This window comes from Kogia breviceps, chromosome 7 (assembly GCF_026419965.1).
Source record: "Kogia breviceps isolate mKogBre1 chromosome 7, mKogBre1 haplotype 1, whole genome shotgun sequence".
Taxonomy (NCBI): domain Eukaryota; kingdom Metazoa; phylum Chordata; class Mammalia; order Artiodactyla; family Physeteridae; genus Kogia; species Kogia breviceps.
This window is the reverse complement of record NC_081316.1, coordinates 12,837,132-12,853,478: the sequence shown is the minus strand read 5'-3', so window position 1 is coordinate 12,853,478 and position 16,347 is coordinate 12,837,132. Positions and strand designations below refer to the sequence as shown.

Genomic DNA, 16,347 nt, shown 5'->3' with positions numbered 1-16,347 from the left:
GATAGCAGTAGCAGATGCATCTCTGTGCATTCTTAGTTTGCTTGTTTAATCATGTACTTTTTGAGTCTCACAGTTGATTAAAGCTAGAAGCACTATAGACTCCTAACAGGGTCTTAGGAGAAACACCTACATAAGTATTATCAAGTGTTAAAATTGTTTTACATGGGGAAGTTTTTCTTCCTAGTTTCCTAGAGTAGGACAAGGAAGTTTTGTATGTGTTATAAAATATTTGATCGTGGATTGTAAGTAAATTAGAGTAAAATAGAATGAACAAAATGAAAGGTTTTCAAACTCACCTTTGCCAACCCCTCGTCTCTTAGGACCCAGAGTTCAACAATACAGATCAGATTGACCTGTATGATGACGTGCTGACAGCCACCTCACAGCCCTCAGATGACAGAAGCAGCAGCACTGAGCCGCCACCTCCTGTTCGCCAGGAGCCATCTCCCAAGCCCAATAACAAGACCCCTGCAATTCTCTACACCTACAGTGGCCTGCGTAATAGGCGAGCTGCTGTCTATGTGGGCAGTTTCTCCTGGGTGAGCATGGATAACCAAAAAGGCTTGTGGGTGGGCTGGAGGGAGAGCACTGGGAGGTGATGGCATTTTCAAAAACCACTGTTGCACTGTTTTGTGCTCTGATGGGGTTGGATTTCTTTTTCCTGGGATCAGGTTGGATTGATCTCTGAAAGAGAACTATCCTGAGGACGTACTGGTGCCGAAGAAAGCAATGATTAAGTGGGTAGTTGCTTTTTCTGCCATCTTGTTACCGCCCCTGACCCTGGGGCTTTTATGTCTACCAGGGTCATCTGTGGGATGAGATTTCAGAGTGAACACCTTGAACTCTTGGTGGTCATTAGATGGTCCTATGATAATGATGGGTGAGAGGGAGCAAAGACCTTGATAGCTGTAGTACGCTCGGGGTAGGTGGTGATTGTTGTTCTGCAAAAGTTATTGTGTGACATGTTTGGGGGCTGGTGCTGGGAGGTGGTGTTTTCAAATTAAGAAATGTATATACTGAGGGGAAAGTTGCTGTCAGTGATCAACTCTAGCCTATCGGATCTATAACTAAAAGCTGCTGGTAATCACTCTTTGAGCTGATGACCAGCCAGCCCAAGTGGCAGTCAAAGTTAAAATAGGTTTTAATTTTCTTAGTCTCAAAGATGGGGATTGGGGCAGGGGTGGGTGGTTTGGGAATTCTGCATGGGTGAGGACAATAGGAAAAACGTGCTCTAAATGAAATATTGATGGCCTTCTGGGTTTCCTGTGGGAGGTCATGATTGTGACTAGAATCCTAGGTTTGAGGGAAGGGTTTGGGACATTCTGGGGGAGGGGGGTGTAGCTCTTGACATTTCTTCCTTTTCCATTTTGCCGGCCCCAGTGGACCACAGACCAGCAGCTGATCCAGGTTATTCGCTCTGTAGGAGTCTATGATGTGGTGGAGTTGAAATTTGCAGAGAATCGCGCAAATGGCCAGTCCAAAGGGTGAGGTCTGGATTTGAGAAGCCCCTTTTAGTTTGTAAGCATTGGGATGACATATCTGCACTGTTATTTTGGCCCTGTAATTTAATCCCTCCCACCCCTGGCGCAGTTTACTGCCTTGGTTTTAACAAACCACCTTAGAATGGGGTCCTAGCTGCAATGTAGGAAAACATCCATCCATTGAGAGGCAAAGAAAGCTGATTTCTAATTTGAAATAAAGAGGAAAATTTTAGCATGACACCTGTTTGTTTTTAGTAGTTTTGTGTGTTTAATATTAGAAAGATTAAAAAAAAAAAAAAAAAAGGGACTTCCCTGGCAGTCCAGTGGTTAAGACTTCACCTTCCAATGCAGGCGGTGTGGGTTCAATCCCTGGTCTGGGAGCTAAGATCCCACATGCCTCAGGGCCAAAAAACCAAAACATGAAACAGAAGCAATATTGTAAAAATTAAATAAAGACTTTAAAAATGGTCCACATCAAAAAAAATCTTTAAAAACAAAATATTAGCAAGGTATTCTTGGCTTTACCAGTTTTCACTAAAAGTGGAAGAGAATTTCTGTGTTCCTCTCTTGGTTGTGTAGTAGATTTCACTCGTTTTTAATTTTTTTTCCTCAAGGTATGCTGAGGTGGTGGTAGCCTCTGAAAACTCTGTCCACAAGTTGTTGGAACTTCTGCCAGGAAAGGTTCTTAATGGAGAAAAAGTGGATGTGAGGCCGGCCACCCGCCAGAACCTGTCACAGTTTGAGGCACAGGCTCGGAAACGTGAGTGCGTCCGAGTCCCAAGAGGGGGTACGTGGAGACCATCTGTATGAAGGGGGGGAAGTTTGTGGGTTTGTTTTCTGTGGTGTAGGCTTGGCCTACAATGTGGAAGAGTTTGAGAGAGGGTGGTGGTGATTATGGGTGGCAGCCTGGCAGTAGGTAAGCCAAAAAATGAGCCTCTGGGCTTCCCTGGTGGCGCAGTGGTTGAGAATCCGCCTGCCGATGCAGGAGACACGGGTTCGTGCCCTGGTCCAGGAAGATCCCACATGCCGCGGAGCGGCTGGGCCCGTGAGCCATGGCCGCTGAGCCTGCGCGTCCGCAGCCTGTGCTCTGCAACGGGAGAGGCCACAACAGTGAGAGGCCTGCATAGCGCAAAAAAAAAAAAAAAAAAAAAAAAATGAGCCTCACGTGCTAGGAGTCAGGTAGGTTCAGGTTATGGCTCAGTTTTGCCCCTAACTCGTTATGTGACCTTGAGCAGGTCACTTTACTGCTTAGCGCCTGCTTTGCCATTTGAACTAGCCACGCGACATGTAAAGTTCCTGTGAAGTCTAAATTATGTGTTTCTATCTAAAAAATCAAGTGTATAGCAAATGGGCTTAATTGTAAAACATGTCTATAAATTATTAAGAAGCAACCACCATAAAATATAAATATGATACATAAAAATGGCTGTAATCTTGTCGTAAACATACACTGGAAGGGTGCTCTGTAAGGAATCGACCAAGAGGAGTGCTAGAGAGTAAGAATTTAACAGTGTTTCTCCAGCATTGACCAGGGGGGTTGGGTACCCTTTCAATTACCTGCGATTTTAGTTTGCTTGGCAAGTGTTTCCCATTAGTAAAGAAAGTTGCATCACGCTACCTTAGCCTGATGATAGTATGCCTTAAGCTCACCTTATTCCCTTTATTCTGACCCTGTGCTCACCAAGACACCTTCTGATACTAATTTGGTTTCCCAACTAGGCTCTCCTACTGGGAAGAGAATGCGCTGACCAGCCGACACAAGTATTCCAGTCTGCTTGGCAGTTATATTTCTCATTGTAAATTAATAAATTGTCATTCTGGTTTATGAATCAGTCTCTTGTGAGTTTGGATAGTGTGAATCAATCTCCTAGGGTCCAGTCATCCCTGGGTGAACTGTTAAAATCAAGTTTCTGAACCTGCAAAACCTGGGGACCAACCTTGGATTGTCCTGACTTCAGAAGGTGCAGCCACCCTGCAAGGCCCTGCCTGAAACAGTCAACTGCCATTACTTTCCTTTTACTACAGTGGGGGTATGGCGAAGTTTTCGTTACCCACTTTCTGTCACTGCTTAGGTCCTGCTCTCAAAATAGTGCCTTGTATTTATTAATGGGTAGTCCACTGGGACCTTGGATAGGTTGATTGAAGGTGGAAATATGGCCACTCAACTCTTGCATAGGAACAACTATGTTCTTAAAACTATATTGAGAGCCTAGATGGAAGTGTTGTGAGCTATTGCTCTGGGTTAGAAGGCACATACTTTTCTCCCTTGATAACCTGAATTTTCAAAGTCCATTGTGTTTCAGTCTTTCTATGATTCATGCCTCTTCTAACTTTTTAAGATGTATAATTTTACAGCTGCATTGAGCACCTAACAGTCCTAGCACCACTTGGCTGTTTACTCCTTGATGTTACCTTTCTTTGCTGAAGTGATGGTGCTGACTGAGTGGTGTTTTTCTGCGCTGTCATGATGATGGACTAGGGCTCTGTTAATTCACTAAGTATAGCTGGTTGACTTAGTCTGCTTAACAATGGTTGCTACTCTTGGGATTTGTGGCCATAGATACAAAAAGAACCCTTGCTAATGTGGGAATAGTAGCTGGGAAGGTAGCTAACTTTCAGAGGATTACACTTGCTAATACCTCTTCTTTCTTCAGCTTGAGAGAACTCAGGGAAGATGCACATTGCCATGTGTGTGAGACATGAAAAGCAAGAGAATGCTGTGGTAGGCACTAGTGATATACTGTGTTAGAGAAACCAAGGTGGTTGCCAAGGGGATGAATTCCAACTTGTGCTTTCATCAGGAGTTAGTGTTTACTAACAAGTTTTTGTTTAAGGAGCACTCTTCTTTCTCTCCACACTTATCTCCTAATGGCATCTTTCTACCTCCAAGACTCCCAAGACCATGTGATCACATTCTTCTGTTGGATTCCACATTAACCAGGCTTAGAGTAGACTATTAAATTGGAAAGAGGGAACAAGTTTAACCAAATGACTTGACGGTGTCAGAGCCATGTTTCCAGCTGCATACAAACATGTTTTGAGCCCCTGTTTTGCACAACACCATACCACTGTTCCACGACGATGTTCCTAGTAGGCTGCCCTGTGGGGTAGAGGGTTTGGGCCATTGAAATGTAGGGGGAGTTTCCCAGGTTTCAGGCATATTTTGTACCAGGCTTTTGCTAGGAGTCCCTGGTGTCAGCTGTGTGCCATCTGCTCATTCTGTGGGCAGATCTTTCCTTGGCTTGTCTCCCATTTTTTCTCATTTAACCTCTAGCCTTCTACTGTTTGTTCTGTGGCTCTTCCCCATCCCAGTTACCAGTTTTGGTACTTGGACAGGGGAAGTGTTCTCCATCCCCTGCCCTTCCCTCCCTTACCCCAAATTCCCTGGCCAAAGAGCCATGGCAAAGATAAAATTTCAAGTATATAGCAGGATAAAGGTTAACTATTACTAGTCTAAGGAAAGAGTCCCTGAACTCCTACCAGAGAAAATGGGATTTCGAATCAGCCTGAATCCAGCTGAACAGTAATGAACGTACTTCAGCACTGTCATTTTCTCATGGGTTATTAGGATCCTTCTGCATTTAAAAATAGAAAACGAATCTAAGGGTAACTTAAATGTGAAGCACTGAGAGTTCTAGATAAAGAGCTTTCTTTAACATACGGAATTTAGGGTGGTTTTGCTTCCTGGGTTTATGTCTTAACTAGGTTGCCTCTGAGCTTTCTCTCTGAGGCCAAAGAAAAACAGTAGGTGATTTTACCTTCTTTCTCAGCTACGTGTCACCTTCCTTAGTATGGTGTCAGATGACTTGCTGAAGGATGACCTGGTCCTGTGGTTATGTTTAAAGGTTGGGCAGTAACAGTAATTCTGTTTTGCTTCATAGGAATACCTCCACGGGCCCACTCCCGAGATTCTAGTGATTCTGCTGATGGACGGGCCACACCCTCTGAGAACCTTGTACCCTCATCTGCCCGTGTGGATAAGCCCCCCAGTGTGCTGCCCTACTTCAATCGCCCTCCTTCAGCCCTTCCCCTGATGGGCCTGCCCCCACCCCCAATTCCACCCCCACCACCTCTCTCCTCAAGCTTTGGGGTCCCTCCTCCTCCTCCTGGCATCCACTACCAGCATCTCATGCCCCCTCCTCCTCGATTACCTCCTCATCTGGCTGTACCTCCCCCTGGGGCCATCCCACCTGCCCTTCACCTCAATCCAGCCTTCTTCCCCCCACCAAATGCCACAGTGGGGCCTCCACCAGATACTTACATGAAGGCCTCGGCACCCTATAACCACCATGGCAGGTAAGGACTATCTTGTTCCTTTCAGATCTGAGCCAGGCATAGTCGGGTAGACAGTGTTTTAAGCATTTTGTTCTCCCTAAGGAAGTAAGTGAGCACTGAATTCTTGTGTTTTCCCGTGTGGAAACTGTTGTCATAGTATTGAGTCCTGGGAAATAGTTAACTATTAGAGAATGTTTTTGTTCGGTATTTTGTTTGCATCTTACCTCTCAACCCAAACCATGTCCTTCGTATCCCTTTGTAAGGCAGTTGATTAAATGGAGTGCTGTAAGTCACTGTTAGCAATGCTATGAGTGTCTAACACTGTTGGGTCATGCCAGAGTTACAAAGTGTATGACATAAATGCTGTCTTTGAAGAGAACATGAACATATAAAACATGTGAACCGGCTGAGAACCATTTAAGACATTATACAGGAGAGCATAGTTAAATAGCATAGTACTCTAGAGTATGGTAAAGTTAACAAGGGGTGTGGGCAGTCAGGAGTGGTATTATTTCTGTGTGCAGCCGAGATTCGGGCCCTCCACCCTCTACGGTGAGTGAAGCGGAATTTGAAGAGATCATGAAGCGGAACAGAGCAATTTCCAGCAGTGCCATTTCCAAAGCTGTATCTGGAGCCAGTGCAGGTAACTCATCCTTACCGTTGCTGCCTTCTTCTTACCTTTAGTTTTTCCATTGTTTTGTCATTTCCATTGGCAAGAAATTCAACAAGATAAAGTTGGAGCACTAGTAGATTCTCAAGAGGGGCACATTTGGAAAAGCAATATGGTAACCTGGTTTCCTGGCTTTGAGGGAGCTCCACTGGTGCTGTTTATTTAGCCTGTGTCTAGACCTGCCCCATGAAAACCAACTTAGTGCCTAGAATATAAATAACTAATACTCATTGTGGTGTTTGTTATAGAATGAAATTCCTGCCTCACGGAGATCTTGATCTCAGTGGTTGATCAGTGGATCTAGTGTCTGTGTAATGAGTCCAATGCCAAGTGTAGACCTTGGGTTTTTAGAACTGATGATGATGGTGGATATGGAATCTGATTACATTTGGGGATCGAGACAGAGCTGGTGGCCTCCATGTAACCTATCCTAGAAAGAGACAAATCTGTTGGGTGTCAATCTTAAGGCATAATATATACCCTTACAACTAACTTTTGCCTTGCTGTCAGTATTAAGTGGGCAGAACCAGAAGCCATGCCTTTGAGAACCAGGGGAACAGAACCTTTGGTTCCTAAGAGAAGAGAACATAGGAAGTTTCCGGGTTCTGGTCCAAGTTTCACATTATAGCATTAATCATATTCACTTTCTTCCTGTGAGTTTCCTACATGAATGTAAATATAGATTGTCAGATCTCCTAAGAAATAAGTTAACTCTATTATCGTCCATTTTCCATAATTTCTCATCTTTGACTACAAAATTTGAATGCAGAGTGGACTAAAGACAGAAAGTATGTATATTTTCTCTCTTTTTTTTTTTCCACCAGAAACTGTCATTGACATCAGAGTAAATCTCTTTAAATTAAAAAGTAGTCTTTGCTCATTGTAGCAAGTCAGATATACAGAGTATAAAGAAAAACAGTCATTGTTCTTCTCCACCAATTCCTTCACACTGAGATGATCAATAACTGAACCTCTGTCTCCTCCCTTTGTTTTGTTCTCACTCCAGTCATTCAAACCACAGATATTTATTGAATGCCTACAAAATAGGCAAAAATGCCCTCTGGTAGAGCCAGAATCCTGGTGTTCTTAGATCTCCACAGAATTGCAGGTCCTTCACAGTCTCTGTTCTATTCTTAACTGCCTTGCACAGAGGAAGCTGCTAGTCCTCACTGTCACTGGACCCTGCCTGGTTTCATGCTTTCCTTGTTATTATCTTGTCCTTAATGCTAAGAAAGCTTTAGCTTGGAAAAGCATTGTGCAAGTACCCACCCTGACCACCGTCTTTGAGTCCAAACATTGCTCAGATGTGAGGAATGAAGGAGCTAGTTCTTGATGGTAGCATAATTAAAAATACGAGTTTGTGCATATATTATATATATATACGCACACACACAACATACATGTCTTAGATATATGTTATTTGTATGTATATATGTATTTGGTTATAGATTTAAAATAATTCAGACAGAAATATGCAGTGTTAATAAGTGAAAGGCTTCCATACGAGGACCATCAGTAAGACCACCTTGTACAGTTTAGTGTCTGTCCTTCAGATTTTTTTTCTGTGCGTGTAGCCAAATATATATGTAATTTTGATTGTGTTTACAAAAATGGAATATTGTTTCACAGCTTTTTAAAAATACATTCTGGACATCTATTACATCAACTAATACCTAACGTTTATTGAGCCCTTACTGTGTGCCTGGCACTGTGCTAAGTGCTTTACATGGATTGTTTTATTTACATACAGATTTACCTCATGCTTTTTAATGACTGTGTAGTGTTCTGTAGAACCAATGTTCCATAATTTATATAGCCAGACCCTACTTAAGGAACTTTAAGTTGTTTTTGATTCTTTAATACAACAAACAACACTGAAACAAACATTGTTTAAATTATATACTTGTGAACAGAAGTAGAAAAATTTTAGATGTGCTGGGTCAAAAAGTATGTACATTGTTTATTTTAATGGATACTGTCTGATAGCCCACAGACAATGACGTGCCGGATTACACATCCACGAGCTGTATCTGAGAGCATCTGTCTGATTCCAGACCGCTAGAATATAGGTGCCATACAGTTTCATACCTGCCACTTCTGCCCCATCCATTTTACCGTGGTTCTGTGGGACAGCTAGTTACCCTTGGTTTGTGTCCTCCTGAGTTCTCCTTTTCGTCAGTTAGTTTACTGCCTCTGCTCATCCTTGGCCTTTCCCATCCATCCCCTGTCAGGGGATTACAGTGACGCGATTGAGACGCTGCTCACAGCCATTGCTGTTATCAAACAGTCCCGGGTCGCCAATGATGAGCGTTGCCGTGTCCTCATCTCCTCTCTTAAGGACTGTCTTCATGGCATTGAAGCCAAGTCTTACAGTGTGGGTGCCAGCGGGAGCTCATCCAGGTGAGTTGACGCTTGCTTCAGCAGCCTGCCCGCCCTGAGCAGCACTCCTCCAGGGGTTGGCAGGGGGAGGAAGGAGCCCAGGGCACCTGGCAAGGACCTGGCCGAAAGAGCAGACCTAGCCCGCATGTCTTGAAGGGGAAAACATTAATCAGACATTTACACTAATAAACGTTGTAATGTCTGAAATCTGTGTTTGGTGAGGCAGTGGGCTTATTTAGGAAGAAAGATGGATGTAGTTAAGAACACGGGCTTTGGAGCCATACATTCTTGGATTTGAATCCCAGTCCTGCTCCTAACTACCTGCATGACCTTGAATATGAAAGTTGCTCAACTTTCCAAGCCTCATTTTTCTTATTTTTAAAAAGGGGACAATGGTAGTACTTATCTTACAGACCTGTTGTAAAGATTAGGTGAGATAATGCATGTAAAGCTCTTAGCACTGTGCCTGATACGTTAGTAAGATCTCAACAAGTTTAATTGTTATTAATTTTCAAAAAAAGACTAGGGGCCATGATAGAGTAACAGAAGAGTGGTTTAGACAAATAGTAGAAGCCACCAAAACACAATACTCTCAGAAAGAATGGGGTGAGCCCTCTGAGTGAGGCTGAGAAGTATCCTTCTAATAGGAAAAGACATCGGTCCCGAGAGAGGTCACCAAGCCGGTCCCGGGAAAGCAGCAGGCGGCATCGGGACCTGCTCCATAATGAAGATCGGCATGATGATTATTTCCAAGAAAGGAACCGAGAGCACGAGAGACACCGGGATAGAGAACGGGACCGGCACCACTGAGAAAGGTGGGATGAAGCCCCATGGCTGGCTGCTTGCTGATCTCTTATGAAAGAAAAATGATTGATAGGAAAGATTTCTCTCTCTCCTTTTAAAACAAGAAAAGAGGGCTTCCCTGGTGGCGCAGTGGTTGAGAGTCCGCCTGCCGAGGCAGGGGACGCGGGTTCGTGCCCCGGTCCGGGAAGATCCCACATGCCGCGGAGCGGCTGGGCCCGTGAGCCGTGGCCGCTGAGCCTGCGCGTCCGGAGCCCGTGCTCCGCAACGGGAGAGGCCACAACAGTGAGAGGCCCGCATACCGCAAAAAAAAAAAAAAAAAAGAGAAAGAAAAAGAAAAGAGTATGGGAAGACTTCCTATTTAGGTAATCAAAAATTCAGGAGGGCAGGTTTTCTGCTAGTTTGTGAGGAGTCTCACCCTGAAATGGACCTGAGATTAAGCTATTTTTGCTTGTTTTTTGACTGCTTTCACCTGGTATTTGAGATAACATGGTATAATAGCTAAGAACACAGTGTCTGCAGGTAGATGCCAGGTTATGAATTCCAGCTCCTCCAGCCATATTACTTTCTGTTCCTCAGTTTCCTCAGTTGTAAATGAAGAAAATAAAAGCAACTGTCTCATTGGATTGCTGAGTATTAAGTGAGCTAATCCATATAGAGCATTTAGCACTCATAGTACCTGTCACATAGTAAGTTCTCAATAAATGATAGCTATTGTTATCATTGTTATTTATTTATTAATTTATTTATTATTTATTTTCTTTTTGGTTGTGCCGTGTGGCCTGCGGGATCTTAGTTCCCTGACCAAGGATCAAGCCCGTGCCCCGTGCATTGGGAGCATGGAGTCTTAACCACTGGACCACCAGGGAAGTCCCTCATTGTTATACTTTAACCCCACCAAACTTTCAAATGAAAAAATCAGGAAAATTGACCAAGACAGAAAAAAGTAAGACCATTGCCTACTTGTAAGTTTTCAAGGTGCAACATTAATGATTTTTAAGAATTAATATCTATTAAAAAGATTTTGAAAATCAGAATACTTCAGTCAGAGAAGAGAAAGCTGATCTGAAAAAAATTATCTTTAAAGCTTTAGAGACTGGAGGATATTTCAATGGCAGGATATATTTGTTTTGGAAAAACTTAACTAACAGTGATTTTTTTTTTTTTTCTCATAAAGCAAAACAAAGGCAGGAGAGTTAGGGGTGGGGAACTACATTAACTCAAGTAACTGAAAAGTTGAGTTAGGCTTGGCTGGTTCAGGGGCTTCAGCTCTGTCATTTTCATTCTCAGGCTCCAGGTTACATCCCACCAGCTTGGCAATCCCAACTGAAAACAAGCTTGTAACAAAGATAGTTTCTAGTATATAAGTAAGCAAGAGCAGTTGTTGACTCTGTTTCTTTGGAGATCTGTAAAAGTAGTCGAGATTCTGGCAGGGATGGTATGTTTGTGGTTCCCGAAGCTGTTGCATGACCCAGGTGACTTTGGGGTCTCTTCTCAATTTTGTGGCTTCACATCAAGTACATTAGGATAATGTCCTTGGTGTTTGGCTGATTTGGTTGGTCTGAAGTAATGGTAATTGTGGAAGGTGAGTAGGAATAGTTCTGCTTGGTATCTTTGGGGTGGATAGATGGATGACTGGATGCAGAAAGGAAAAGAAACCCTCCCCCCTTCTTGTGAGTGTCTGTAGTTCACAAGCAGTAGCTGGACTGTAAACTGTTGCCTCGTGACAACCTACTAAACAAATAAGAAAGGAGTCTTGTTATGTTTGGCTACTGCCCTCCACTTTGTTGTTTGTCATCTGTCATTAACTTAAGTGGAGTTTTAAACAGCTTTGGCCTGAGTCTCAGGGAGTGGGCAGGAGGGTGGGTAGAGTGGGTCTGTGATGGATCTCATCCCTCCTGTGGCAGTAGCAGCATTTCCCTCGTTTGAGCTAGCACAGTTGCTAGTGTTGCTTGTAGGTTCACTATCAGTCACCACCCTCGTCCGATCCTGCAGCCCACCGTGTTGTGTCCTTTGGAGCTGACTAGGGTAAGAGTGGCGAGGGAGGTAGGACTTGGTCTGTGCAAAGCATGAATTATAGTCTCTGGGGCCACATAGGCTAGTAGTCGGAACATGTAACTGCATGTCACTGTTGTTGGCGGCTTTGCTCCTAACAGCCTTTTGATAGAAAAATTGTGAGATCCTCTGATCATTAGAACTTTGGGGATTGAACATCTGAACCTGAGACTTTAGCTGTCATCTTGCTTCATTTTTTTTCCACCTATAAAATGGGACTTTTCTTCCATTATGAGGATGATTCAATTTGAAAAACTGAAAAATCCTATAACCCAGTAGTTCCCAGAAAAGTCATTTGGCTGGTGCAGGCCTATGACAAATGAAGAAAATTAACTCTTGAGGCAGGTTTTCCAGTTCCCCACTTTTCCTAGTCACCCCTTTAGATATGTTGGTTATTCCTTCTGGTTAATTAGTCCAAAAGAACTGAATTTGACCCCCCAAAAATGTCCATTTCTCACATTCTCATCCTGGGATTCTTAACTTCATCTGCAGTTACCAAGTTGTGACTTAGAGATGTCATGTTGAGGAGATGGCGCCTGGGCCTCATTTACCTTGATAACTTTGCAAGCTCTGAGTACAATACCTTTTAGTTAGAAAATACTAGTATTTATACTATACAGAGGGCTGTTCCCTGAGAGCAAAGGGTATGTTCCATGTAGGGGCAGCAAAAAACAGCAGCCTTTTGTGTCCGTCCTTCCTCAGGATGGGTACGACCTCTGGGACCTGAAGTCTGATTGACCCACTTTGTCCTCTGTCTACAATTCAAACATTACCTCCAAAATGGAGCCATAACCTCTAAGAATTAGGTGCTGTTCAGTTGACCCTTGAGCAGTGTAGGGGTTAGGGGAGCTGACCTCTGCGTAGTCAAAAATTTGAGTATAACTCTATAGTCAGCCCTCCATTTCTGCGGTTCTCCATCTACACATTCAACCAACCTCAGATTCTGTTGTACTGTAGTACGTATTTATTGAAAAAAATCCGCATATAAGTGAACCAGCGCAGTTCAAACCTGTATTTTGCAAGGGTCAACTGTAGTTTACTTCTGATGCATTAGTTATCCTCTGAGTCTTGTTTTGTAGCAACAGTTCCCAAATTACATCTCTTTTGTGGTATATGTGTGTACGCTTTGGAGTTTGAGGATATTCTTAGGTTGTCTGTGGCTTCGACTTTTTGTAGTTGTTGGCTGTTGTCTCATTATTTTAGGACATTATCCTGCTTGAAATATAGTCATTCTCACCTCATTGCTATCCTCCTGGTCCAGTGAAAACTGAGCATTCTGTTCAGTTTTGATCTAATGCAAAGATTCGGAAACCCAAATGGTATGAAATTGAGGAGCCACTGAGGGCTTTAGTTTCCTCTTATAGAAAATGAGAAAGATACCTGCTTGCATAGATGTTTAGAAAAACCAGAGGCCATGACAGATTCTGAGGACCCCAGGGTGAAATGGTGCCATTTCAGAGTGTAGAAGGATCAGGAAGCTTATGGATGTATTTTTTTTTTTGCATAGCTCCTCCAGGTTACAGAAGTGCATACATTAAAGGTGAGCATTTATGTATAGGCCATGTTGCCAATTTGGGCATCAGTAGAAATCCTAAGCCTGAATTTAATTCCCCCTTTTCCTTTTCGCTATCAGTTCTATTTTGTGTGGTAAGATTGACCAGGCCACCCCCTGCAGATTGATGTTACAACGTTGGAAAGAGGGCTGAGTGTACTGGGGACCTCAAGTTAGGTCGAGATGTGACAAGTGGATTAACAGTCCTTCACTGCTCAGCAGAAGCTCTTAACCGCGCTTTTAGTTTTCTTGGATGGTGACTGCTGATTATCTTCTTTGACCTCTGTGCTCTGCTTTCTGCTCTGGCCTGACCACGTCACTCCTGCTTGGTGTTAGTATGCTTCTTAGTCCCTCACCCACACCTGTCATCTGGGGAGGACTTAGAATCTCTTGAGTGGTGGTACTTGGAACATCTCTGGCTCTATGTGTATGTGTATGCTTCTTTAAAAGAAGGAAAAAAAGTTTAGTTTTCTTGTGTAAGTACATGCTCCCTGCAAGGGCCTCTTGGGTATTTGGGGGTTAATGGATTTGGTTATATACACACTTGTTTTCTTACCATTGTACTTCCCATTTCCAGATTTTTCCCCTTCCCCTTAAGGTAAGCTATGACTTGCTCAGAATAGATTTTCTGAAACAGTATTTAAACTCACCATGCTCCCTTAGAGCAACCTTTCTTGAAATGTAGTAGTTTCCAGCCAAAGTCTCCTTTTCAGTCAAACTGCTTTGATGCCTCATTTCATTGTCTATGTTTTTCCCCCTAACCTTAAAGTACAATGTCACTCCTCTTTCCTCTGCTCTCCTCACCGTTCCCTCACTACTCACAGTGCAAACACTCCCAGACAGTTCTGCTGTCTTTTACTTTCCCAGGCTTGCATTCTCTCTGTCTGCATCCCCTACTTCATACGTTTTAACTTTAGAAAATGCCAGTATAATTTATGTAAGCCCCTGTTAATCAGAAAGTAACCTCTAACTTGTATTTTCTTCTCTTCTGATGTTCTCATTGCAGGAGTCTGGTTGGAAGCAAATGTTTTTTTAATGGACTTGCATCTCCTCACCTTGATCAGGACTAAAGGACGGAGGCCGCTCCACCCCTTCCCCTTCCTCCAAGCCCCTAACCCTTTCCAGACACCCACAGGGAATACCCTCTGCCCTACAAGATTGAAGATCGCCTGGCAGCCCTCCCAGTCCCACTCCTGTTTGCCAGGGTAAAGAACCTAAAGACTTCGTGTGGTTGGGAGGGTGGCAGACAGGAAGGAACCATGTCCAGGTCCCTGGTCTCCATAGAGAACGGTGCTTTGTTCTAGGAAACGTATGAGTTTCTGATTCTCCAGGAGCAGTTCAGTGGTGAGGCTGATGGGAAGACATCCTTCCCAAAGAACACGGATCCTACGTGTGGGATCTAGAAGAGTGACTGGGTGTGCCAAAATATGCCCAGGGTCCTGCCCTCAGCACTAGGTTTGATGGGGCGAAGAGGGTCCAAACCCCTTGCTAACATGCCACTTCTTTAACTCCTTTACCTGCGCAGCCCTTTGAGGAGGGACCATGAGAACAGAAATTACTTGATGGATAGCTTCTCCTGTTCTTGCTTTGCCCTCTTACGTACTGACGGTTTGTGTCCCCGACCTCCCAGCGGCCTGAAGCCCGTTTCGCTCCCGGCTGCCCAGCCTGCTCAGCGGCCTTGCCCCTCCTAAGCAGAGGAGGCCCACGAGGTGGCTTTCTGCGGGGAGCCCGGCAGAGCCAGTTAGCACCCTCTGCTGCTTCTTGCTTGGTTGCCTCTTGCTATAGCCAGCTCACTAGATGTTCCCTTTCCCTGGGGCTTTTCCATTTCACATGTGGAGCCCTTCCCCCAAGAAGGCTGCTTCCTTGTTTTAGAGGAAGGTACTGCCATTGGGAGTCGGGGACATCGGACCTCAGCAGTGAAGAACCCTTGTGAAATACCAGGAGTGGGGAAGGAGGCAAGTTGGGCAGGATATGGCCTACTTCCATAGGCTTTTCTTTTTTCAGGTTTGATGTGAGCATGGGCTTGCATCTTCCAGGTACATACTTACACTTATTGTGGGATAACCTGGCACTAGTAGGTAAAGTCACAAATTTGGTATTTTTTCACCTTTTGAATTTTGACTTAATAGCTCCCCTCGCTCTGCCTGGAGGTACTTGCTGCCTCTGATAGGGAGCAAGGAAGAAGTGGAGCCTGACTTTAATGAGCTCGGCTCAGAATTCTAAGGACCACCACTCTGGGGGCTATTTTCTACACAGGCAAATGGAATTGCTTTTCCCGTAACATCCAAATTGTGAGGCGACTGCTGCTGAAAGAAGCAGCAGCAACAGGGTCCTGCGGTACCCATGGGGCGACAGATGCTACTTCCAGATGCATCTGTAGGGCATGTGACATCGCACAGGAAACGTGGCACGTGGGATGTAGGGTCGCTGGAGACCCTTCTGGCTCAGAGGGGAGAGACAGCTGGACCGAAGCCTTGCTTTGTTCCCTGCACGTTTCTGACATAGCCCTTGCTCAGTCACTGAGGGAGTCCCCCAGGGTTGGAGAGGCACATTCCCTTGGGACAGAGGCTACAGGTTTGTAGCTTTTTTCCCCCTGTCCCTCAACCCCATCCCCACCTCCACTTCAGAATATGGCACCCCGCCCAGCCGGCCAAGCGTTAAGTGATGTGCTTATCCTCAAGAGCAGCTCCGGGTGTCTTTTTAATGTAGAGAAAACCAAGTAAGGTGACAGTTTAAGGAGAAAAAAATATATAGAATACCAGAAAAGCCGTTTACCCGGAGAAATTTTTTCTCCCCGTTTTTGTTTTGTTTTTACTCGGTGACACAATTTTTAGTTTTTATTTCCTGATAGCAAAAGGAAAAAAACCCAACCCTCAAAAAGGCCAAGGCCCCGTCCCCCTGTTGTTGGTGATTTGTTTGTCTTTCTGATAGGTTGAAAATTGTGTAATAAACTTGATGACACTGTCAATCTTTTATACTGCATTGTATTTTTTTCCTTTTGTAACAAAATATTTTTAAATAATAAATGGGGTGTGAGCTGTTTCACGGATTCTGCATTGAATAGATTTGTTGAGGTGTCTGGGACATGGGTGTGGGCTGATGTAGAGGCTTTGGGAGGGGAGTGAATCCCTGAG

The 16,347-nt window shown here is 44.1% G+C and overlaps 1 protein-coding gene across 20 annotated transcripts in view; it reads left to right on the top strand.

The window, feature by feature from the left end:
• Nucleotides 1-16,181, top strand: part of CPSF7 (cleavage and polyadenylation specific factor 7) — a 23,495-nt gene extending 7,314 nt beyond the window's left edge. For 2 of the 20 annotated variants that reach the window (XM_067037373.1, XM_067037374.1), the window contains exons 3-11: nt 321-539; nt 1,381-1,484; nt 2,096-2,268; nt 5,363-5,777; nt 6,281-6,399; nt 8,658-8,826; nt 9,453-9,620; nt 13,791-13,811; nt 14,220-16,181. In XM_067037373.1, coding sequence (XP_066893474.1) covers nt 321-539; nt 1,381-1,484; nt 2,096-2,268; nt 5,363-5,777; nt 6,281-6,399; nt 8,658-8,826; nt 9,453-9,615 — 1,362 coding nt within the window. In that variant the 3' untranslated portion in view covers nt 9,616-9,620; nt 13,791-13,811; nt 14,220-16,181. Of the gene's footprint in view, nt 1-320; nt 540-1,380; nt 1,485-2,095; nt 2,269-5,362; nt 5,778-6,280; nt 6,400-8,657; nt 8,827-9,452; nt 9,621-13,168; nt 13,434-13,790; nt 13,812-14,219 lie in introns of those variants that run through there. The other 18 variants (XM_059070485.2, XM_067037375.1, XM_059070484.2 and 15 more) reach the window with 13 other exon arrangements.
• Nucleotides 16,182-16,347: the final 166 nt, after the last annotated feature.